The sequence below is a fragment of the Stylophora pistillata genome, chromosome 2 (genome assembly GCF_964205215.1).
Source record: "Stylophora pistillata chromosome 2, jaStyPist1.2, whole genome shotgun sequence".
In the NCBI taxonomy this organism is placed as follows: Eukaryota; Metazoa; Cnidaria; class Anthozoa; order Scleractinia; family Pocilloporidae; genus Stylophora; species Stylophora pistillata.
In genome coordinates this window covers 34,032,613-34,059,133 of record NC_142520.1, presented here as the reverse complement: position 1 = coordinate 34,059,133, position 26,521 = coordinate 34,032,613, and the positions used below count along the sequence as shown (strand labels likewise).

Genomic DNA, 26,521 nt, shown 5'->3' with positions numbered 1-26,521 from the left:
AAGCCAGTGTTGGCCTCGAGCGTACTTTGCTTTAGTGCGGCTGGTTCGATACAGAAAGCTTTTATTTTTAAGTTATTTCTTAGTTCGAACTTCACAATTTACTTGGATAGTTCAAGTTCTCATTCCGCACCGAAGTTTTAGCCAGATTCGAAAGCGGGGATGAGGAGCGAAACTTTGTATTGTGTTAGAGGATAAGATAACGGGACTGTTGAACTAACTTAAAGTTGTGAACATTCAATTAGATTTGGTTTTTGTTTGTGAACTTGTCATAGCATCCCAGAATATTACTGTACACCTTTTTATTAAGCAGGTGTTGCATACATTGACCGTTGACATCAAGTAGTTTAAAGATTGCTCAGGTTTATTTTGGAATGACAATGTTTAAGTATTATATCAAAGAAAGTGCTTTGAATTCGGGATTGGCTTTTGGGTATATCCGCGTGGAATAACTTATTTCAATTAATTGCAGCAGTTAAGAGATTAATTCTGGTATGGTTTTAAGTGCAAACGGAAATGACTGAGTTCGCATATATGCTAAAACTGATTTGACTTTCAAGCAAAATTTACCCTTTTCCAGAGGTGCAATATAAAAATGTTCTTCAACCTGAGAAGCTAAGTTATAATTTTCAGTCCTGATTCTTTCGACCTAATACTAGTCTTATGCTAAGTCTTCCTGGAATCTCTAGAATTACTGATTTAGCTCCATGATCTGATGTCTTTTTGCTACTTTCACTGAAACCATGCCAAACCAAAGTTGTTCAACAAATAATACTTTTGTTGACGGAATTGTTTCACAACTTGTAAGATGTGACTGCGGTAGTGCGAATTGAACACTAGCTAGTTTCCAGTTAATTTATGAAAAGTAGGCGTTATCATCGTTAGACCCTTCTCCAAAAACGAACTGTTTACTCATGTTAGAAATTGTTATTACTTGTTGTTAAACTTCAACGTATTTCGATAAAGTTGTACCTACAAATATTTACCTCGTTCATTTTAGTTTATTTTGGCAAGGCAACCCAAGAAGGACAACGAAACTTTTAACATGAAAAAGATTTTTAGTGTCTACTTGGTCGTCGGTCCTTATGCTAATCATCTCTTTACAACCCACTGCGCAAGGCACTGCGCAAGGCACTGCGCAAGGCATTGCGTAAGCATAAATTGAGAATGGGTGAAAGTTTGATCATAGTTAATCGAGGGGACCCTCTATTAACTATGGTTTGATGAATGACTGTCAATCTCCTGTCAGTTCTAGCCTGGTCATTCCAGAAGAAAGTGAGCAATAACCTCGTTGGCAGTTACCATTTATCATGCAGTTTGAACAGTTTAGTTGTCAAGTAAGGTCTAACAAGTCACACTACAATCCAAGCCATTAAACGAGTGTGAGTTTACAGTTGCAGTTCACTTTGTTTGGTTTTTCAGCTTGTCTCTTACCAAGAGACTATTTTACAACATGTATTTTCCATGATAGGCCTTATATGAGTTTACGTCGGATTTTACGGTTTACCCCCCAAGCGTCACCTTCAAGATGTGCACTGATAATTTTGATCAGAAAGTATTCCTAACACACCGAATCGAAAAGAAAACTCGAGCAAAAAAAAAACAAACAAACAAACAAACAAACAAGAATAATAAAAATAAAAAAAAAAACAAGAAGACAGCAAAGATTTATGACAGATCTTATGATAAGCTGGTTCCTACCTTTAGTAGCGGTAATAGACTTGATACAACTTCATTCCCCAAGTTGGGCAAAGAGACTGACTCCATGTTTAAGGGGACTTTTATTTAAACTCAAGTCTCTATAAAAACAGTTCTCAAATGTTGAGATGCCACCATTTTAGTAAGTAAATCAGGCTATCAGGCCTCCTCCCCCCTCTTGAGTTACCTGGGGAGAGCTAACGTTTCACTGACGTCTTTACAAAATTCAGCCGACCGTTTACATGAGTTTGTGAACTCGGCTCGGGTAGGCCAGGCAATTCAGGGGTGGGCCATCTTATCTCGGCAGGTAGGGTAACCCTGGCAGGTGGGCAGCTTTTTCTCATGTAAACAACTTTGTTCCACCCGCAGGAGAAGAGACAACTCGAACAGAAAATGCTTGCGAACGCTACAACTATAGCCTGTGCGTTTTACAGCTATTCATTTCCTGTCGTCCGTTACTCTGTGGAATATGTAATCTGGCCTGGCCAAACGAGGGTCAGCAGATGTCAAATTTCCTATAAACGATCCTTTGTCTCGGGTGGAGGGTTGTCTCGGGTACTCAAAACCATATGAATGAGGCCTCAGTGGAGCCACTGTAGGCCTTCGGCTCGGACCTGGTTCGACACGGAAAACTGTAGTTTCGAGGAGAGCAATCCTAAATCGAGAAGAAAAATATTGGCCTACATTTTCAGTTAGAAACTATATCAGTATTTACTTAAGTTTCCCTCTCCGTGCAGACGTTACAGCTAGGTTCTAAAGCAAGAATGAGGAGCCAAACTTTGCAACAGCAATATATATTACCTATAATTATGTTCAGTGTTGATAACAGTTGATATCTGATAAAGGAAGTGGCTACGCCTAATGGTTGTTATAATCTGTGGCGGTTTAGGATTGTAAATTAATGATAGCTTTATTATCTAATCTTAAATGTCTATACGTTATTAAATTTGGGTCCTATGAGACGATGGCTGTTTGTTGTGTTCTAACAGGGTTGAAATAATATTTTATTTTACATGAAGGAATAAAGAAAAACAATTGAATCAGTCCCCCTCGTGCAAAACTGTGGGTTGAACATGTCATTTCACAAATTTAAATAGTAAAATGAGGACGAGATCGTACTGAGACCTCATTACTGCACAAATACTTCAATCCTCTATCTTTCTTAAGCTGTTTACGCGTGTCATGTTTTCGTACTAGTTAATTTGTTCAAAAAAATTTTTTCATTTTTATTATGGCCACACAAAGAACACTACCCTCAATACTTGCCTTAACTAGATAAGGAATAATTGCATGTAACTCCCTACGTACATTGCGTTACAACACTTACATTATGATACTTACAGTTCTCTTACGATACAATAAATACCGGTATTTATGCTACTTACATTGTTCTGCTTTCACTACTTACAATGTGTACTGCAAACAAACACATTTAGTTAGAGGCACTTTATTTACAAAAATAAAAGAGAACTTATTTTGAAAATACTGACAGTTACGAAAGACAAAAAGGAATCCAAAAGTACAGCGGTTAGCAAACTTGACTTTCAGAGGCTTAAGATAAGGATAAGGAGAGTACGATAATGACTGCTCGTAGGCTCACATTTGGAGCCTACCTGCAAAATATATAGCAATTATAATGCAGGATGTATTTTGAGCCACTTCTGTTGAAATTTAACCCCAAAAGTTTAGCTCACTGTAGATTCATTAATGGAGCAACGGACGCGGAATGCGAAGGTCTGAGGTTCGATTCCTCGCGGAGACTAACATGATTGTCTATTCGTACTTCTCATGTTAGTTAAAAAAAAGTGTTCAATTTTGGAGTCTGCGTTCATGAAACTTGAAGAACATGGCCAGTAGAGGTGTCTGTTATCAGAAATCGTGTCTTGATCGGGGTAATTTATCCTCCTGTTCCACCTGGCAGACTTTAAGAGTCTCCCTTGGTTTTTAGGTTCCAGCGGTGTTTGCAATGAAACGTAAACGAATATAAAAGATAAAGTCGAATAACTCGCAAGAAAATAAGTCGCAAAGCACCGTGTAACACGTTTATCGCGATGATACATTCCTCGTCATACGATTAACCCCATAGCGATTTTTCGCCAGAATGATACACTGTGATGATGCGTGGTGCGCTCTTTAAGAAATCGCTATTGCGATATTTTTGCTGTAATGTCAGTCTGAAGGGAGTTATCAAAACGCATAACCTTTAATAAATATCTTGACCTAAAAATACGAAGCCAGCTACCCTTCACTGGCAACACAATACAAAATAAGCGAAATGAAAACTATGGGGCCTCTTTCCCAAAGGTATTGGTTCAAAACAGACTTATCTACTGACGTCTTTCTAGTAAAAATAAACCATTGATTATCTCGTTCCAAAAATGCAATGTCACTAAGAAGCTTATTGACTTTACCGAAAGGTGTCGACCTACTACAATGATAATTTACTAAGTCGGCCGAGACCCTTGATTTTCCGGAAGAAACGGAGTAGTGATTTGTATCTGTCAAATTTCGGAATGCTATGTTAGTTTGCTTTAATTTTCCAAAAAGATCAAGACAATTTCGAGAGACAACACTGCTTTGTTTAGAGGCGTTATAAAATTAAACTAAAAATTTAGGCTTCCTAAAGTATAATGAGGTAATGTAAGATGGAGTGGACGCATACTAATAAGGTATCTCTACGAAAAAAGAAATAAAATTTCAAAACAAAAATCTAATCAATAATTTATCGATGATAAATAAATTATCGTAAGCTAGACCCGTGCGGCTCCGCGCGCGCAATTCCAGAAGCTGTTGAATCTAAATATATACCAGAGTATTCAGTACATTTCTAAAAAATATATGTGTACAAGTAATTGATACAAAAGATTCTAAGTATGAGATGGTGGCCAGGATCCCAAAAGGCACTGCGGCCACAGGACATAATATATAACTCTTCATGAAACGATATTTTTCTAATACATCTTTCTCAGCGAGGTCTCTGAACATAACATTTCTTTACTTAATTGCGTTCATATTCATTCAAGCATACAAACAAAGTTATTCAAAACATCATTTGCTGATGCCTGAACCTGTTTTTGATAATTTCGCATCAGCATTTGAGAGAAAATTCGCACATGCAGGTTAAGTCAACTGTTGTGAATCACGCGCAATGGCTTTAACTTGACCTTATCTTATATAAGTTTCATTTTTTGAGTGAACTAACATAAGATTTGTAGTCCATGTAGAAGCTCTGATCCTGATCAACCATGGTTTTTAGTTCCCAGCAGTGTTTTACCTAAATAGCTGGAAAAAAGAAAAGGAGACTCATCTAAAGCCACATTTTAAAATGACAACGCGTATAGGAGAGCTATGGCTCATAGACTGGTTCCTAAAAATTACAAATCCATAACCGCTCGAATTATAATTCGTTAGCCGATGGTCTTCCGCGGCTCATTCTGATTAAAGGGACACTGTCACGGGTTGACATGCGCAGTAGCATACACTCTCTCCGAGACTTGTCACGCTCGACGGCCATTATGCATTTTGTATTTGCCACTATGCATTTTGCATTTAAATCAAGTTTATCCAAAGGAAATGCTCATGAAAGTGAATTTCTTTTACTGAGGAACATTCGGTGATCTTTTGTAAATGTAAAAGTGCTTGTACGACGAAGCGCAAAGAAAATAGTTCTCGTGGGTGCCCGTTCAAAGGGAGAAACGTGCTATGTACAGATGAATGTAAATGTGGAACAAGCAATAAACCTTGCAGAAACAGGGTATGCATATAAAGTTGAATACATTCATATAAAGTTGTATACATTCACTTCTTTTGTGGCTCGAATGTCCAAAAAGCATACGAAATAATTTGTGCATTCCCTTTCTTCAGGATTCGAACGAGCAGTGGTCAACTGCCTGTATTTATGAAAGCCGTAGAGTTCGCTCGAGGTCTACCTGTATTCCAATTATAATGTGTAGTAGAATAAACATCTGCCTCGCAAATGCTACAAATGTCTGTGATATCTGGCATTATTTTATTTTCCTATCAGTAAAATCGCTTTCGTTGGATGACTCATAACATGCATCAAATTTTGCCTGCAGCAACAACTTAAATGTCTTTTCTTCCACATAAATACGCTTATGGTTCCTCAGCCACGCTTTCCTTTCTTGTATTCCCCTCTGTCTTTAACCTTTCGTTTCCGCCCTGAGTTAAGGCGTTTACCGCCATGTCCGGATCCTCCGCTAGACGCCACTTTGAATTTGTGAATGCAACTTGAAAAAGTCAGGATGACTTCAAATTGCAAGTTTCGATCGGCTACACAAGTATGCGCAGACCGTGACCGTGTCCCTTTAAACTACTTGTTTACAACGCGCAAAACTGGCGCTTTTATTGAAAAGAACATTTTGACAAGCCCCGGATGATGGCTGTGCGTGGTGGCACGAGCGAAGCCGGAAAAATGTTTTAATTCCCTGTGTGCAAGTATGGTGAATAAAGAGACAGAGTTGGAAATAAAGAAAGAAATAGAAAATAAAGAGAAAGACAAGAAATAAAGAGAAAGACAAGAAATAAAGAGTAAGACAAGAAATAAAGAGAAAGAGCAGCAGTTATATAGATGGAAAAGCTGAGTTATTAAAGTCAGACTGGACGGGATATTATTTGACTGTCGACCATGACGAAAAGAACTACTTTGCGTTCCGTCCCTCTATGTCATGACGTAATGACAATTAATATTTTCCTTCTGTTCTCCTTACAGTCAAATAGAACATTTTAATATTTTTTAGATTTTGTTATGAGTAGAAAAGAGTTTTGAAAGACCTACGAATTCTGAGACAGTTTGCAAGAATATAAACCTGAGTTTACTTATTGTTATTTTCGCAAGGATATCCTGTTTTGAACTTCAGGCTAAAGTACGGAAACCGAAAAGGGACAATCCAAAAATATTTTTCAAATCCCGAAAAATATTTCAAATCGCAATATTTATTTTACACTCACTGTCGAAAAGTTTGACAGATCCAAAGATATTTTGCAAATCCAAAAAAATATTTAGAAATCCAAAAAACTTTTTCCAAAATCCGAAACTATTTCGCGAATCCAAAAAAATATTTTGAAATCCAAAAAAAATATTTCAAAATCCGTAAATATTTTGCAAACCCAAAAAAATAGTTTGTCACGTGCTATTTGCGCCAGCAGTCACCCAGCGTTTTCTTGCCATATCCCGCATCATCCCGCATACAAAATGGCGAAGGAACGAAGATAGAACATGTTCTGTCATAAATGTGGAAGAGAATGTGGGAACAATGAAACATTCTGCCGTTGTTGTGAAACACTAAAATGGCGTGAAGAGGAAAGTGTGTTGTCCAGCTCGGGAGACGAAAGATTGGCAATAGAACATTACTTTAATAAGGGATTTCGTTACGAGACCATTGTTCACTTTCTGGCAGAATACCATGGGATTTCAGTGAACGTGAGGACTTTGAAGAGAAGGCTACGTCACTATGAGTTACAAAGAAACCACCTTCATTCAGAACACACTGTTCGGGAAATAGACGAGAAATTGTCGTAAAATGGGGTTGACAGGCCTACACGACTCCCCAGCGCGTGTTTAGATTAGCCTATTCAAAGTTTGGCCCCATTGAGTATGTCTTTGGGCGACCGTCCTCTTTTGTAAGATACGAGAAACGGATTTTTGTATATTTCGTTGAGTAGTGGTTGTGTTTCTATTAAATACCAGTGTCTCATGAAGTCTCTTTTAATTCCTTGTGGGTGACAGGAACTATAGTGTGTGTGTACAGAAATGTCTCAGTTTGTTTAAAATGAGTACGCACATCAGGGATTGCGTCTTTTTTTAATCGTTCGCCTTTGTAGATGTACAGCTATTTTTTTCACTGTCTCGAACGTTAAGTTGTGTTGATTGCTTTCAGCTTGCCCCACGCGCGCTGATTCGATCGTACTACAGTTCTTAGTGTTCCCATTTAACACAAAATTTTTTTGGATTTCAAAATATTTTTTTGGATTCGCAAAATATTTTCGGATTTTGAAAAAATTTTTTGGATTTCAAAATATTTTTTGGATTCGCAAAATATTTTCGGATTTTGAAAAAATTTTTTTGGATTTCAAAATATGTTTTTGGATTCGCAAAATATTTTCGGATTTTGAAAAAAATTTTTTTTGATTTCTAAATATTTTTTTGGGTTTGCAAAATATCTTTGGATTTGTCAAACTTTTCGACAGTGAGTTTAAAATAAATATTGCGATTTGAAATATTTTTCGGGATTTGAAAAATATTTTTGAATTGTCCCTTTTCGGCTTCCGTACTAAAGGGATATACCTCTTGGGTTTCAGCCAAAAGGGTTAAAGGTAAATCTTCTGGTGGCATTTGTGAGAGAAGTTTTAATTGCGGTATCGTGTTACATTGCTTTACCGTTGCAACATTTTCTACTCTGAGTTTTTATTTCAACGTGGAGTAAGTTTAAACAAACATTTCTTTTCTAAAGGTCTCTCTATCGATCTTGAAAGGTAAAGGAATACTGAAATACTCCCTCAGGTAAGTCCAAAGTATACGTATCTTCTAGTTCTGTTGTCTGAAGATGAGATACATTTTAAGTAACCCTAACGGTATCATTCTTCGAAAGTTTCATCGGCGTTGACATGCTAGGCAAATATTTTGCAGTATTGTAGAAATAACTTGTACATTTGAATCATGAAGAGGAGCTACTGCATAAAAGATAAATTTATCAGAAAATGAAAAACGTGAACAAAAGTTTTCAAGGACAAACACTATGAATTTTTTACAAGAGGTGTTTGGAAGCCATGGTGTTATGGGCCTATGAGGGTCTCAATGTGGTTAACCCGTAAGCCTTAAAACGCCAAAACATTAATCATCAGGTGTGAAAGTTTACAAATCTTTAACCATAAAAACTTCTCCTGTCTTCAATGCCATTTTGGGTTAACTGTTAGCCTTAATATCGCCAAGATTGTAACCGTGAGCCGTAAAAGCCATTACCCCATAGAGGCCCTCAACTGAGCGAAAAGGTTTCTGTGGAATTTACATTGCTTAAAATGACTTGAGATATAGATAATTTATGATTTGATAAGACAGTAAATCCGCCCTAAACGGCTTGCTTAACTGTAGATTTGAAAGAAAAAAAATGCAAAAACATTTTGCCAAAAGTTCTTAATAATTAATGACACTAAAATGCAAGCAGATCTAACTGGTCAAAATGTGTGTCGATGTTAAGCTATACATCTACAAGAAAGAACTGAAGTTATCATTATTAACCGTTAATGATCCATTCAAAGTTGGAATCTTCGGGGGAATCATATCTTAGGTTGAATTTGAATATGAATGCAGATTATGCGGTGTATGAATATAAACGAAAACATTCAATTCAGTATCATGGTTAATGGATATAATTCTAAACATGAAATGGTTTCGATGAAATAAAAAACACAGAGGCTAGGGTTATAAGTGCAAATAATTCAAGATAAGCCCCAATTTTTCCTTCCTAGAGACTCACACCTTAATTTTCCAGTTCAAGTGCGAAGATAGTTACTTTAGTCCACAAACAAATTAAAAAAATTATCATTAATACATGTAGCACTGAGAAAGCAATGTGTCCCTCTCGTGCTTTTATGTTCCGTTTTACGCTTTACATATTATAAGGTATTTTGCAGAATGCTTTACTTTAACAAGATCGAGAGGAGGAAAACATACCTTGAACTCCTTGATTGGACCATCTGAATTAGTAATGCTTTTGCCAAGAAGTCTCTTAATAACTGGAGATTTTGGAAAGGAAAAACGCTATTTAACGGCGTTTTGGTGCCGACATGTAAATATCATCAAAAGCTAATGAGACAAGATTAGTGATGTGATATATATAAAAAAAGGTGTAATACATAGCATTAAAAGGTGAAGAACAAGGTTAGTTCTCTGTTCCTTAATGATGATAGCAAAGAGGCGGCTGATCGCGTTTCAAGCACAAATTTAAAAAGAATTCACGCTTCACGTATCTGAAGGGGAATAATTCAAATCTCTCTTCTGGCGTTCATGTTTGAAGGGGAATCTTAAGGTTGTTAAGAAATGAAAGAAAAAAAAATTCATAGGTCACGTGTATTTCAGGAGGAAAATCGCGCCGCACACTGGCTCATAAGTTTTTTTTAATCATGTCAGCTGTTTCATTCACGCGTCATAAAAATTTAATTTACCCTTAATCACGCATCAGGTAAAAGCTCTTTACAGCAGTCTCTCAAATAAGCAACATCTCTGGAATTAGGCACTCAAACCTCGTGCCGGGCCTATCTAATTCGCATTAATGAAATCACATTTAAATTCAACGGAAGGCATTGTCGGTTTACCAAGGTGGTAGATACGTAGAACTGCGCTTTGGCATGGTGGCTCTACGAGAAGATAAAACCTTTATTGGTTAATGTATATACGAATACTTACGTTTTCCAATTACTCACAATTACCCACAAAAGATAAACTCTTCCTATTCAACGGTATTCTGAAAATAGGGAGCGCGAACCATCGAGTTTGGATTCGAGTAAGAGTTACACTTTGACATTGGCATTATACCGACGCAGGTGCGAAATTTAGCTGCAAAACAGGGGAGGATGATAAAACAATTCTACCACCAAACTTTCCCATTATTATTACGTTCCCGAAAAGATAATTTTCCTTTATTCAGAAAGGCGATGTTATTCATGAACTAAAATGCCCTGGATGCTCGCAACATTACAAAACAGAATGTTACTTTGCATTTCACTTTGGTAAACACGGCACTAGATCCGAACAATCGATGTTCATTCATTAATGTAAGGTGGTACGGAGGCGGAAATTTGGTGGTTAGACAATTTGGAGAATGAAGTATCTCATAACAGATTTGTGACTTCAAATTTTCGCATAACTTATATTCCCCTACTTAACTGCGCGGATGTTTACTCAAGCTCACAGACAAATGAGTTCAGAACACGATTCGTTGACGTCAGGACCTGCTGTTGCTAATTTATAGATACCTGTTTGAGAGAAGTTTCGCCCACGCAGGTTTGATGATGTTAGACTGTACACAAGCTTAAACTTGACTTTACTCTTGAGCGCGCTCCGTTATGTAACGAGCCATGGTCTTAGGTTCCCTCTGTGATTTCACTAAAAAAGATTCACGGCAAAACTCTCAAGAAATGTGATTGCAAAAAATACTTGAAGTGTGCATTTTTTGAAAGGGGAAATCAATTCAAAGTTTCCGAGAGCAAAAATATCCCATGTTTTAATATGAAAATGCATATAGTGGGTCGACAGCGCATAGACTGTTTCGTAAAAACTACCAATCCGTAATCACTTGAATAATTATCAATGCGTCAGACTATGACCTTCATCGCCTCTTTCTCGTTAAGATTAATAACTTTATGCTTACATCCCGTAAAATGGGCGCTTTCACTGGAAGACACTTTGACTAAATCTCCGTATGAGGGCCGAACACGATGGCGCAAGCGAGGCCAGAAAATGTTTAAGTACCCTTCCTGTATACCTGAGAGATGCAAAATGCAATCATAAGGAATAAAGATAAAGAGTTGTAGTCATGTAATTTAATGGTTATATGACTTATTGGCTAAATTAGATCGAGCCGGACAGGAAATCACTCGGCTGTCGATCATGCCGCAAGGACCTACCTGCGCTCGGTTCTATGTTATGACTTGGAGACAAAAATTTTCCCGTTCCTCTAAAATCAAAATTTAATATTTTAAAGTTGCGTTATAATGAAATATAAAAAGAAACCCGGTTTGAAAGTCCAACATTTTCTGAGATATTTTCTCAGAATAGAAAACGCTGTGGTAAAATTGTAACGAGGATATTAGTTTTTGACTTTCGGCCAAGGGAGGTCTGAGAGGTCTGAGAAAGTCTGCTGGTGGCATTAGGATACATTTGGAGGAAAGGTATCTTAGATACAATGAAATATATGATGTTCATATATTTTGAACTGCGGTATTAGATACGTATGATGCACGATCCTCGCAGTAGATAGCGCTATTTAAGCAATAGCGAAAATCAGACCTGAAATCAGGCCGCACAGGCCATATTTTTTTCAGGTCTGATTTTCGCTATTGCTTAAATAGCGCTATCTACTGCGAGGATCGTGCATCATACGAAAGGTATCTTGTTACATATAGTTACACCCCTCGAGCATGTTGTGGCTTTTATAAAGTTCCAATTACAACGCAAGCTAGGTTTTTAAGTTATGTTACTTCCAATGATCTCTTAATCGACCTTGAAAAGTGAAGGAAGACTGATACTCACTCAAGTAAGTTCAAAGAGTTTCGTAGCATAGGAAAAGTACCTTATGGTTCTGTCATCAGCGAGCTAGGACGAAGCTGAACTGACGATATCACTTTGTATGGGCAATTTAAATAAGTGTTGCTAGGGAAGGTAAACAGTGTGCTATTTTGAAAGAATAACATAATGTTTGGATCAGGCCGGAAAAAGAGCCGCTAACGCGTAAGGGAATGGGTCTTACGGAAGTCGATTTACTTTTCGCTTAAATGTCTGCATCTTTTTGTCACCGTTCACTGTACCAAGCAAAAAATGTTTCTGCCTCTCAGTATTTGCATTTTAGAAGCTCTGACAACCGACTATACATAAATCTTTTGATTTTACCTTAGACAATCCGTGCCGTATCTCACGCACGCCTTTTCGAATCAAACTTCAATTTGTCGTGTGCATGTCACTGACCGCACGTCATCAGTATGTGCAATATGCAATATGCAATATGCAATATGCAATAAAGCAAAGCTAAATAAAAGTGCTTTTGCTATATTTTATTTCCTATTTTTCTGTTAACAGCCATATATTTGTATCATATGCACTAAAAGTTCATAATTTCATTGCAGGAGAGACTACCTAGAATGTGTGTCCAAGCGTTATTTTATTCACCAGTTTTCCTCTTCCTGTTGGTACTGTTTCATTCAGCAATCACTCAGTACAACAGTGACACACGCGAAGTCTCCATCTTTGGGATGATGCTGCAGGAACACATCTTTAAAACAATCAGTGGAGCAGCATTCGGTGATGTGTGTTTGCTGGAGTGTTATGGTGATGTCAGATGCCAAAGCTTTAACTATGTATTTACCCAAGACAAGTGTGAGCTGAGTGACCGCACGAAAGAAGCCAGGCCTGAAGACTTTGTACCCAACTCTGAGAGGTATTACTTCAGGCGAGATATGAAGATAGGTGAGCGTTTGGGCACTTTTATTCGGCTAACTGTCTTAGGCCCAGTTCAAACGTCGAATTTCACATGTGCCGAACTTAACACCTATTTTAGTCGACTAAAATAGTTAAATACAGCATTTGATTCAAACGTCGAATTAACTCTGTCGAATTTAACTCTGTTCGCTGTCAATATTCCCGGGCGCACCACTTGTTTGCTAGATCGACCATGACGAAGACGTCTATTGAGCGTTTGGTTAATTACTGCTTTTGTTTAGCTGTTTGTTTTTGACTTCGTCATCTTGGCTTTTCGTCATGATACTCTGACTTGACTAACGTTCCATCATTTGATTGAAACACGACTCGCAATATGCCACAGATTTTCCTACTTTCCACCCAGGAGTGCTCTCTTCATTTTCAAAAACCGAACACCTCATAGAGAAGTAATTACCGCGCGTCAAACAACTATATATTGTCTTTACATAGCAAGAACTACGAATTCCTTTGTCTCCCACCATTTTTTGTGCTGTTTTGGCTTTTTGGCGCATGGTATTAACAGAATTCCTGGTGAGTTGTGGGTAATAAATGAATCATAATAATTTCCTATAATTCATGCATTACGTAGGGCACATGTGAGATGCGACTTTTGAATCAAAGTCGAACCTAAGTCGAATCTTCGACTGTTTCAATCGCAGATATGGCGAGAGTCGCATTTAATTTAAAACAGTCGAATTTAATTGATTCAAACGTCGTACTTCACATGCATTTAACTCTCGCATTAAGTTCGGCACATATGAAATTCGACGTTTGAACCGGGCCTAGGAGGGGAAAGACATCATGTTTTTTTTTTTCCTTCCTTATTTTCTAGCTCATCTCGGTGCCATTCCAGAGCTGCCTGCAGACTCGTGTAAGGAAATCAAGTCGAGTGAAGGTGGACAAGCGGTCAGCGGATTATACTGGTTGAATTTCATCAAACCCGACACTCCTGTCTTGGCTCACTGTGACATGAAGACCGAAGGTAAAGTGAGAAAGTTAAACAAAACGGACATGCACTAAAAAGGGTTCCTCTGCTGAAAAACACTATTAATTTGTTAAAGTGCCATCAACTCCCATAATTGTTTTCGATAAAATAAATCTCTTTATCCTTCTGACATGAAAGTCGAAAATATTAATGTCGCATCTATTTCTTCGCAGTTGTGGTTGTTTTTCTTTGACAGAGACTAACTTAATTGACAAGTGCTTCATGAATAATGTATAATTTCGCTTTAAACGATGTGGATAATCATTGACAGATGCTAACGAATGTAACGCCTCCACTGGCGTTTGTGATGTGAACGCTGACTGCAGAAACATTCTGGGATCGTATCAGTGCTCTTGCAGAGCCGGTTTTTCTGGAGATGGACATACCTGCAAAGGTGGGAAGAAATATCAGAAAACGTACAGTGCTCACGAAGCAATGCTGTTGCTAATTAGGTGTTATTTCTCTGAACTTTTGCCGACTATTACTTCATAATAAACATGATCTGAAACTGTTAAGCGTTAGCAATTTCTTTTTTTAAATGCAAATTTTCGGTGCGAGTGTTATGAAATTTTCGCATTGTTTTCTTTCGATTTAAAATTCTTGATTTTTATCTTACTGCCAAAAGTTCATCATGCATATCAGCGATAAATGTGTAGAGCTCTCAGTTTATTGTTCAATAGAAGGTAATAAAATTCTTGAGAAAAAACTTCGTTAAAGGTCGCAGAATCGGTCGAGAAAGGAGGAAAAGTGGTATGACTTTCCTTGTGGGAAGGATGGGTGTTCGTTGAATGGTCCTAAGCAGGGAGACTAAGAAAGAAAAGAAAAACTGCCGATGTTTTAATTTTCACAGATATTGACGAATGCAGTGCTTCCCCATCATTTTGTCAAATCAATGCCGACTGCCAAAACACCCTGGGCTCTTATCGCTGTTCCTGCAAACCCGGATTTCTTGGCGATGGACCAACTTGTTACCGTAAGGACATTTGGTTTTTTTTATGGGCAGACAGATTGACTAACTGACTAACTTGTTTTTTCAACACTTGAAATCCAATTTCCATTTTTTTTGTGTGGACGTTTTACCCTAAAACCTCACAGATAGTACGTTCATAGCACACATCAGGTGTTCTATATATTTTTTTAAATTATTTTTCTAGGTTTTTTGAATCTCAAAACCGATGGGAGAAGAGGACGCTTTGGAATTATACAGAAGTTCACCGCTCCTCGGACTTCCCGCTATCTCATCAAAGCCTGGGGCGCTCGGGGAGGAACACATTCCTACGACTACGGCTACAACCCAGGAACATATTATGGAGGAAAGGGAGCCTTTAGAGAGGGAAAGTTCAGGTTAAATAGTGGAACTGTACTGAATATTGTGGTTGGACAAAGAGGGGGAGACTCGGTAGAAGTGAAAGGTGGAAATAATACCAAAAAGACAGCAGCTCAACTAGGAGTGTCCGTGGAAGACAATGCTGGCACCGGAGGAGGGGGAGGAAGCTTTGTTTATACTACAGCTGATGTTTTGTTGCTCGTTGCTGGAGGAGGAGGGGGTGCGTCTAGTGGATATAATGGTGTGGATGGTCAGGCGGGTTCAAATGGCACCAGCAGTGTGGGAAAAAAATCATCACAAGTTCGAAATGGAGGTACTGGTGGGCAGCCTGGTGAATGTAACACTGCAGGGGGTAACTACCATGGAGGAGTGGGTGCGGGTTGGTTTGGTCAAGGCTGTACCCGACTGGGCTCCTCCCATGGGGAAAGAGGGGGATCACGCGCTCAAGGCTGGATTGGAGGTCAAGCTGGAGGTATGAACAGTGGTAACAACGGAGGACCAGCAGCAGGAGCAGTTGGAGGGTTTGGTGGTGGGGGAGGGGGATCAGAAGATAATGGTGCATCAGGTGGAGGTGGAGGGTACTCTGGGGGAGGCAGCGGTATATCTTGGAATCAAGCCGGAGGAGGAGGAGGCTCCTACTGCAGTGGCGAGGATTGTTCCGGTTCGACTGGAGGAAACTCCAATGAAGATGGCCTTGTTCAAATGTGTGAATGGCTGGGCTGATTAAAAAGCATTCTTTAAAACTGCATTTTGTTTTTAAGGGCCTATCCGCACTAGCAAACAAAACTAGAAGAGTCCCGAGAAAATCAAAGGCCAAAGTTTGTCTTGACAAATTTTTGTCTTGACAAATTTTTGTCTCCTCTGTTGCATCCTCACTAAAAGTGCCGAAGCTGTTAAGTCTGCCAAAAATAACACCGATACTATATTTCACTGTAATTTTTTCAATTTAGCTTTTCTTTTCCCTTTGCTTTGAGTGGGCACTTCTGGATCTTGGGCCATATCTACTGCTTCCCGTTGGACTAATAAAGTGGCCACTGGAAAATCACTCCACGGTTGTATCTTGCCCCGGTTGCAGCCAGTGCCTGATCTGCCCGTAAGACTGGCCGCTATAATTTGCCTATGGATTCAAACTCCAATTACCAGGATTCATCTGAAGTTGTTTGAAGTTGTAAAATCTGCGAGTTTTGGCAACGAAAGATAATTACTGCAATCTTTTGGTAAACTAAACTCAGTTCAATTACCACACTGATGGTGGCGTTTACGACAAGTGGTCGACAAGTTTATCACGATTTTGTTTATTTAGTTGATTTTTCCATAGTAGTAGTCCCCTCTACTAACTATAATTTTTCCAAGGTTTTACCCGTGACAAGTTTTGTCGGCGGTGCGTTTGAAAATTTGTCCGTTTGGGCCAATATTTTTCAAGTCGCGACAAACCATCCGCACGTTGTAAAGTGTTAGTGATGACAGAAAATTTGTCTAAATAAACAATTTTGTCGCTAGTGCGGATACGGGCCTGTAAGATCTTAGTGTGCGGAATGTATTCAGTCATTAATTAGGGTGTCTCTTTTGTGTTGTTGCTGTTTCTCGTCGTCTACTAGTGCTTTTTCACCGGTTAGTTAGCCTCTGTTGTTTTCCATATCACATACTTTCGTTAATTATTGTTTCTTTCGCAATAATTGGCGTCAATTGCACTTTCAGTAAGTCGTTTTTGCATGCATTAATTTTAGTTTTTCGTGCATATATAAACTTAAGTCTGGTTCACATATGATCGTAGGCGAACGCAGGTGATCGCACTATCGCTGGCACTCAACCCAAGATCGCGAATCGCATATTCAGATATGATAGCAGCCGATCGCAGCGATCTGTGACAGCCGAGTCCATGGTTTACCATTCAGCGGCAATACAATGTAACTCCAGTCAACCAACATAAACGCAAAGGACGCTTAATTTTTAATAGGCGTTAACATTCTGCTTCTGTTGTCTTTACTTCAACGGAGAATCGCTGCCAGATCAAAGAAGAAACGTCGCTTCTTGATGCAGAAAGTCTTAAGAAAGAGAGAATTCTTTGCTAAAGCGATTCAACAAACAATCATATTTTCTAAATTTCCATAAACTGTTCCGTGTCAATTTCACCTTCCATCTTGTCAAAGCACACGCACGTGTAAAAGTTGATAAACAAGTTGTTGTCATGGTACCATGCCGCTTTGATAGCATTATTGGACACATTCCAATCGCATGATCGCAGAAATTTGTTCACATATGATCGCACTCGATCGCAAACGATCGCAACTGATCGCACGAATAGAACATGGATCGCCTGCGATCGCGGTTGTACACGATCGCAGAGCTGTTCACATATAATCGCAGACGATCGCTGTCGATCGAGTGCGATCGCCTGCGATTGTCTGCGATCATACGTGAACCAGGCTTAAGTTTTCCCTGTTCAGGCCCTTTTTTTCGGTAGTCGCGCTAGTCGCAGTTCGCTTTCACGCGGTTCCTTTATTTTTCATTTCGTCTTTGGACAGTGTTTTTTCGTCGAGCGCAGTTTTGCAGTAATCGTAACAATTAATTTTGGTGTTGAGAAGTTTTGAGTGCCGCAGTCAATAGACCAACAAGACAGTAGATGTAGTTGTAATTGGAGCAGTGTTATAAATAAATAAATAAATAAGTAAATAAAACACATAAAAACAAATAGAATCGTATATCATATACAGTACATTACACTACCATTTACATACGTAACAATTGCATTTATGTTCAAAGGAAAGTTAATGTTCGAAACAAATTTGACATATTTTAGTTCTAAACTCATTCAACGACGTCAATGACCTCAGGTCCTCTGTTAGTTTGTTGCACATGTTTGCAGAATTGTATCTGAAGGAGTGAAGACCATAAATGCTTGTATTGACATATGGGATAACTAGTTTCCTTGATCCTCGTAAGTTGTATTCAGTACTCCTCATTTGAAAAAGACCTCGTATGTACTTCGGCATCGTTTCGAAATGAATTGTCTTAAAAACTATTTTCATCATGTCTCGGTACCTAATACTATACAGATCACTGGAATTAATATTGCTCAGTAGCTCCTGGTAGTGCAGAGACTTCTCATCCAGAACAACCTTGAGCGGCTTTTGTTCAGATGCTATAATTTATTTCCATTTCGAGCCCCCGAAAAAGTGCCAAACTGCTGAGCAATATCTAAAATATGGAACAATAAAGGCCTTGTAAAGTTTACATTTCACATCCGTGGATACTAATTTTCGAAAACAAGAAATTACATTAATTTGATTGTTGACCTTTGTACAAATGTTTTTAACGTGGCCGTTGAACTGCAGATTCTTGTTAATGTTCACTCCTAAGAGGTCAATGTTATCTTTTACCGGAATATTAGTGTCATTCACTGTAAAACTGAAGGTGTAGTTTGTATTCTCTAAAATCATTGCTTGATATTTGTCCGGATTTGTAATCATGCCATTGGTCAGCTTCGAGGAGTTGGTATTGAAGTTTCATTCCTAACTTCACTGGATCTTTATCCGAGGCATACATTTGCTCATCATCAGCATAAGCATTGATACAAACTCCTTTCAGGAAGTAAAAGAGATCATTCATAAATATATTGAAGAAAAGGGGTCCAAGGAAGAATCCCTGAGGTACTCCTTTTATAACCGGCAGCCAAGAAGAAAACTTGTCATCTACTTTTACTCTATGCGATCTTCCAGACAAGTAACTTCGCAACAGAGCAACGCCATGTTCGGCTACCCCATACATCTTCAACTTAGCTAGCAGTAACTCGTGTGGTACACAGTCAAAGGCCTTGGAATGGATGAGATGAGGCGTATTCCATTATCAGGCAGCCAGACAGGTGAGGATGACCACTTCTTATAGAATAGCCTGGATTGTCCATCAATGTCATTTTGGATCTTAAAGGCAGGCTGGTGGATGTGGCCAGATATTTGATTGATGGAGCCCTCCATCCACGCTTATAGCTGGGATACAGACCACAATTCTCCTACTGACACTGAAGGGGTGAATGATCCTGGCAAATGGTCCCTAAATGCCTCCACCTGTGTGCGTCGTTCTTTACAAGCCTTCTTGAAAAAAAGAGAAAACATCTGATCGATATTTTCGGGTGTGTGCCCTACCACCAAGAACGATGCTTTGATCTGTCAAAAGATAAAACACGTGGCTTAGTTTGTTAACCCCAGCTCTGTACGAACCATGGTCAAATTTCCTTATATAGTTACAGGATGCCGTCATCTCAGTTAATGAGAGTAATATCGCCGACATAACATAAAACAAAGTAATAAGCCAACCAAAATAAAATAGATCAACGGTCAGTTAACCTTAGTAAAGGTGGCAATAAACGTCCTGAGTAGGTGAGAACTGTTGTTCTTGTTAAATTCTTCATTCTTGTTAAACTTATTTTCAACATTTTCATCGAGCTTAAATGATATTAAGCTATGACTCATCTCCAGCTACAGCTGAAATTATTTACCGAGTGATAGGACAATTTTACATGATTTGATAACCCACCTTCTCAAAACTTTTTCTTTCTACCAGTAAACAAATAAAACCCAGCATGAATTTGTTTTTGTTTTCTCTCCAGCAGTTGTCCATCTGGAGATAGAGGACAGGTGGTAGATACCCTTGCTAAAAGAATGAAAAAAAAACTGAATAAGAAAATCAACAATGAGGTATCGGGGAAAACAGAGTGACGCACTGCAAAGAGCGCAATATAACTTGTCAACATTACTGACGACATTCCAATAATCAATTGGACAATTAGATTCCAATTTGCTGTGGGTCTGTTCAATCACTAATATGTCACAGATGACGTCAAAATATGGTAAATACAGAAAGGTGGCGCACGCAGCACAGCCGAGTGGGTTACTGATATTTTTACCATATGGCGACATCTTCAGTGATCCCTTACTGAACAGATGCACGGCAAAACGGAATCCATCTCTTTTATGTAATAAGGAGGTAAACAGTTATCTATGGTGACATCATCCCTGCATCTTTCTTCTGATAGATCATAAATAAGAATAAGTCAAAATTCGTGCGAAAATTAGTTTTTCATATAAAAGTTTTGGACAAAGACAACTTTTGGTCGATTTGTTGAACTTCCCGAGCGCTTAATGTCCAACAGAGTCTCCAGTAACACAGTGATGGTGAGATTTGAGTCGTGCGGGTACTTGCAGATATCAAGAAACGCATAGGCTTGTTGTTTCGGACTAACTAGTACACCTGTCAGGTGTGCTTTAAGTTTCCAGACACCTTTGTCCACCTGATGACAAAAAGTAACAATGAGATATAATTATGGCAAAACATCTTATCTCAAGTGATGTTCACACCTTGTAACATCAGCCAAATCAATATGTATGTGGGGGGAGAGCTGTGTTTGCTGTGCTGATTTTTGTCAGGAAAGAACTAAGCAGTCGGTCATGTTCGCGCAGTACAACTCAAGCATCTGTCAACTTTTTACGCAATTAAGACCTCAGTATTACTCAACATTCGAATATAATATTCAATACATGTGCAAGCATGGGTGATTTTACCCTTGTACTTGTTGCAAAATGAGGCAAGTTATGCTTTGCCTGGTCTATCCCATCGATGATTGAAGTTGTTAAAACTCGGCGGTTTGCTAGACCTTATCGCATCCAAGATCCCGCTAAGAACAGATATCTTACACCTATTCCTCGAGAGCCTACTAAACCATCTACCGGTTGCTCGGAGTTTGCCGTTCCCAAGTGTATGTTCATCAATGTTTGCAGTCTCTCAAAAACTAAGAACAGAGTGCGTGCGGTGGTTGGACTTGAGGCTGACTTACGATCTAAATATAATGATGTTTGTGTCGTATCAGAAACACACCTCAAACCGGCACAACCGGATGCGATTGTAAATATTGAGAACTATTCCATATTTCGTAGAGACAGAAATTGGAATGGCAGAAATATGTGCAATAAGGGTGGGATTGCTATATACATCAGGAACAATCTTGCAGTAGAGGATGTTTACCGCTCTAGTCTTTATGAAATAATTTGTTTAACTCTGCGACTTCCCAAGGGACATCGATTTGTTATATGTGGAGTTCATCATCCTCCAAAATTTAATTATGCAGAGATCAATCTAATGAATCATCTTCTAAATACCGTGGACAATGTACTAGACAAACATCCACAAACAGTTGTGGTGTGTGGTGGCGATGTCAACAAATTGAATATCAAACGCTTCGTAGAAATAATTTGGATATATCAACAAAGTTGAAATGGTAAATTGGCCACCGTAACGATTACAAAGGCTGACGTTTCGAGCGTTAGCCCTTCGTCGGAGCGAAGGGCTAACGCTCGAAACGTCAGCCTTTGTAATCGTTACGGTGGCCAATTTACCATTTCAGCTTCGTAGAAATGTCTAGTTGGAATGCTCTAGTTAATTTCCCCACCAGAGGGAATTCTTGTTTGGACAATTGTTTCACGAACCGCACGGATCTCTTTTCAAAGTGCTATCCTTTTCACATGCTCTCCAAGACGGATCACATGGGAGTTATTTTACCACCCGGTATAAAGCTTCCACCTATCCGCCGTAAAGTATACGTGCGTGACCAAAGGGCTCATAGAAAGCGTGATCTGTATATCGTGTTAGCGAAGGAAAACTGGGATGATGTGATACAGGAAACTGATGTCGATGAGGTGGTTGGTAGGCTCGAAAATACCATCCTAGGGCACCTGGATAGCTGCATGCCTCTGAAAACGGTGCGCATGTCATCAAGAGACCCGGGCTGGATGACTCCGCTTGTTCGATCGATGATACGAGCCAAATCACACATATCGCTCAGTAATCAAGACCGTCTTAAAGTTATGAATAAAAGGATCTCTGAAGTGATTTGTGGAAACAGAAGGGACTTCATCGCCTCTATTGAAACTCGGGATTGGTGGAAAAAAAGTGGATAAAACATCTCAGCGCCGCAAGCCGGTGGTCTCTCTATCTCTTGGCCACGACGAACTCAATGCATTAAATGACTACTTTGGTGATCTATGTACTGACCACGCCTACATAAAGCCAACACCTCTGGAGATTAGTGAAGACCAGGAAGTCCCAGAAATTTCAGAGCGACAATTCCTGAATTCTCTTATGCGTATAAAGAAAACAGCAACCGGACCAGATGGTATCCCGTACACTATATGGAAAGACCACGCCGAGCTATTCGTTCCAGTTATCGCGAGGATTTGGAATCTGTCTCTTAGAACACACGCCTGGCCTGTCTCTTGGAAAAAGTCAGACCTGAACCCCTTACCGAAGGTTGATATACCTAAGGGAATATCAGACTTTCGCGGAATAAATGTGACACCTGTCATCGCAAGGTGCTCTGAGAAAGTTGTCTTAGGAACACACGCAAGGGAGACCTTCGATGAACATTCTGGGATCTCACAGTTTGCATATATAGAGGGAGGGAGCTGTACCAATGCTCTACTGACTATCCAACATTCTGTCAATCAATATCTTGATACCCCAGAGTGTAAAGCGGTACACCTATTTGCTATGGATTTCAGCAAGGCTTTTGACAGTGTGAAACACGATCTCCTCTCACACAAATTGAAGCAACTCCCCCTAAACCCTTATATAGTTAACTGGTATCTAAGCTTTTTGGAAGACAGGCAGCAGAGAGTCATTAGCGATGGGTTTATTGGTAAATGGAAAAGTGTGAACAAAGGTACCACCCAAAGAAGTGTCAGCGGGCCGCACTTGTTCAATGTCTCTCTCAGTGGTTTAGAGATTCACTTGGACAATAAGAGCGTGCTGGTAAAATATGCAGATGATACAACCATTATCTCGCCTGTGATAAGTGATAATGACAATTCTATCGCACTGATTAATCAGTTTTCCCAGTGGTCTAGAAGTAATGATATGAGTAGTAATCCATCTACGTGCAAGGAGATCATTTTCCGCAAGAAAGGTTGTACAATAGGCTTTCCTATTGTGTCTGGAATACCACAGACAAAAGAGCTTACTATTTTAGGGGTAACATTTCAGGAAGATAGTAGGTTTATAACACATATTCGGGAAAAACTAATCAAAGCAAACAAGTGCCTGTTCATTTTAAGATCTTTAAGGAAAGAAGGGTACAATTAGGCCGAAGTAGACGATCTGTTTCTAAATCTGGTTCTACCAAATATATTATACGGGCTGCCCGTATTTGGCGCTGTAAATTCCGAATTAACAACAATCCAATGTTTCTTAGATCGATGTTATAAGCGCAAGTATACATCCGACCACATTAATGTCAATGAATTGTTAGATCAACAAGACACGCGTATCTTCAAGAATGTTTTTAATAATACAATACACCCTTTAAAAGCTATAATGCCAAAAAAGAAATCAACCAAGTACAATCTGAGGAAAGAGACAAGTCACCATCCTAAAATAAACACTGATAGGTTCAAAAACACGTTTGTCAACCGCTTAATTTTTAAACATAATCTAGTCTTATAATTTTTATCTTGACTTTCTCTGTAATTTATATATATAGTTTCTTTTAATGTTGTAACATAGGATATGTGATTATTTATCTTATGCCTTAATAAAGATTCAATTCAATTCAATTGATTAGTGACAGTTATTTCCGGGGATTCACCTTTGCCTTGATTCCGTGCCTATAGTACTTGTCGCCCTCACTCCTAGAGAAAATATGACAATAATTTAATGTAAGCGTACCATTCAAATATTCAAACCTCGTCGAGATTTTAATTCACAAGGTGTGGAATGGACTGTTGGTGTTGTCATCAATGCTAAACAGTTTTTGTTTTCCTGTGAAGCATACTTAGGACTCTGTGCCACCTGTAAATGAGTGTATAATAATAACCTACATCTGCTGAGTAAGGTGAAGTTGCCTCATCATCCTCATTGCTCTCTTTTCTCTTGAACTTGTGGTTTACTTAGTTCCACTTTTAATGGCACGCAAATGCTGCACGTTGTAAACCGACTTTATTGCAAAGCAAGGAAGTCAAACAATTTAGCAAATCGTTTTATTCTGAACAAGACAACGGTACCGTAATCAATTCAAGATGAATGTCATTTTAGTCGCTTTGATCATTGACAATTATCCATACCTTTGGGATGTAGACATCTGGAAAGTTCAGTTTCTACATTTTGCACAAGAAATGCACTTTTGAAACTGTGGGGTTGTCTTCCACTTCGTCCTTGTAAACCATATACACTGTATTCTTAGTTAAGTATGACGGCAGTGGTCTAGATGATGTGTTAGGCAATTGGTCTGCATTTTTTGAGAAACCCCAAAGCACTCCAACGCCGTGTTAAAGGCCACCGATTTCCTCCTTTTTGGGGGTGTTTCGGTACACCGGCTTCCTTCCTTCAATCGCTCACAGTAACTGAAAGAAATGAAAAAAACATTGAAAACAAGCCTCAGCTGAAGCATTTTTCAATGATGAATATAATGTCAAAACAGATATGCTCATGACAGTTTAAAGATCAATCAGCCATGCTGGGTCTTTCGGAACAATACTGGGAAAAAAATTGTTTCAGTTCTTATAGCCAAAAATGGCTAATGTTCCTTTGGGGCCAGCAATTTATTTGAATGATGCACCTGTGAGAAAGAGGTGAAGAATAACACTTCCTCTTTTTATTTATTTATTTTTTTCTCAGTTCGTGAGCGGGCGTTTTCTACAAATCCTGCGATATGACTGGTTCCGAGGGCGGGCAGTATTCTCCCATGCGGCCGCTCACAGCGGGCGGTATCCTATCCGTTGCGTGTTGAGTCGCCTAGTACATCTTTAGCTCCGTTGCAGACTTCATAAATATATTCTGTTTTACCGGCTGGTCAGCTTTGTAAGCAGAGATTTTGCTCACGACCTTTAACCGATAAATAACTTATTAATTCTCTCTTCTTTCTATCTCTACCGAGTGTGTTTTTTTAGTAGATTGACATGCGGCCTACAAAAAAGTTTGTTGGTCAATAATCCTTCCCAAAAAGTGACTAACAAAGTTTAGTTTTATCGATGCAATTTTCATTCGACTAATATCAGAATTCTGTAACGCAAATTGTTCGTTGTAAGGCGTTGAATGAAGGTTGAGTTCTACTACAAATAACAGTGGCTAATTCTTTGCAAGCTCCAGTGTGTATTTCTACCGTACATTTTACAACAGAAACCGTAGAAATTTCATGACTAAAAGTCGCATTACATTCCCTTGTGGCTCGCATGGAAAAGCCATTTGAAGTCATTTGAGTTCAATTTTTTGGTGGAAGAAAGATTTTAAAGAAGCTATTACAGCAAGGAAACAAGCAGCCGACTCTCACAACCTCAAAACATACACGTGAGTTTACTTACAATTTGACTTTCCTTGACATTTAAAACTGAACAGAGGTAATTATTCGCAGATCATTCATCGCTGGAGGAAAACAAATTTTCCGTAAAATCAGTGAAGATGAAAAAGTCACAGTGATTGTCATTTACCTCGAGTTTACTTGCTAAAAACGAGTGCTTTGTCTTTTTCAAAAATGTCAGCGAGCTTAATGTTTTTTCTTACGGGCTTTCTAATTGACAGGTGTCATATACTGACACATACTTATCAAAATATGTTTCAATATTTCTTTTGAAGCCTTTTAAATCACCCTTATCAGTAAGCACTCAAAACTGTTTCAGTGAGGCTTTTCTTTTAAATTGCATTACTTCTCTTTCATCTACTCGCTCAAAAGTTGTTCCGTTTATTATGGGGGATCTTGCAGTGAGTTACAGCCCTAAGTGGGTTACAGCCCTAAGTTATTCGAGTTCTTTTTAAAAGCATAAGAGAAAAATAAAAATGTTGTTCACCATCCCAGGTCGGCCCGTATTGGGAAAAACTTTGCCCTGTGTCTTGAATACCGCACTCGGCTAACGACCTTGGGCGATATCCAATACTTTGGGCACAGTTCTCCCAATATGGACCCCCCAGCTGGTGAGTAACACATATATATTCACCGCAAAGTTTGCAAATAAAAACACCGCCAATTATATACTTAGCGAAAATGAAATGTAAAATTGCTCACCTTGACATGGATAACTCGTGGACGGTACATCATGCCACAATCTCTGCCGGGATGGCAGTAGTTATCACCTCGTCTCTCTCCTTGATGGTCTTCCATCATAATTTTCCCCTTTTTTGGTTATAACGCACACTGGTATGCCACCAGTACACCTCTTCTTACCACAACTTTTTTCAATGGCGCGGACCACCGCGGCACGCGCAGCCTCCATTTTTCCTTTTGCTTTCAGTTATCTCTCTATGTTCCAAAAGTAATAACATACGATTG

The 26,521-nt window shown here is 38.9% G+C and overlaps 1 protein-coding gene and 1 pseudogene across 1 annotated transcript in view; both read left to right on the top strand.

Moving 5' to 3' along the window:
- LOC148739208 (uncharacterized) overlaps positions 1-17,913 on the top strand; it is an 84,274-nt gene extending 66,361 nt beyond the window's left edge. Inside the window, exons 2-7 of the mRNA XM_088747248.1 lie at positions 8,166-8,215; positions 12,553-12,892; positions 13,737-13,886; positions 14,161-14,283; positions 14,740-14,862; positions 15,044-17,913. Of these exons, the coding sequence (XP_088603374.1) occupies positions 12,568-12,892; positions 13,737-13,886; positions 14,161-14,283; positions 14,740-14,862; positions 15,044-15,939 (1,617 nt within the window). The 5' untranslated portion in view covers positions 8,166-8,215; positions 12,553-12,567 and the 3' untranslated portion in view covers positions 15,940-17,913. The remainder of the gene's footprint in view (positions 1-8,165; positions 8,216-12,552; positions 12,893-13,736; positions 13,887-14,160; positions 14,284-14,739; positions 14,863-15,043) is intronic.
- A 2,916-nt stretch (positions 17,914-20,829) lies between these two features.
- Positions 20,830-23,816, top strand: LOC148739207 (uncharacterized; annotated as a pseudogene).
- The last annotated feature ends 2,705 nt before the right edge of the window (positions 23,817-26,521 follow it).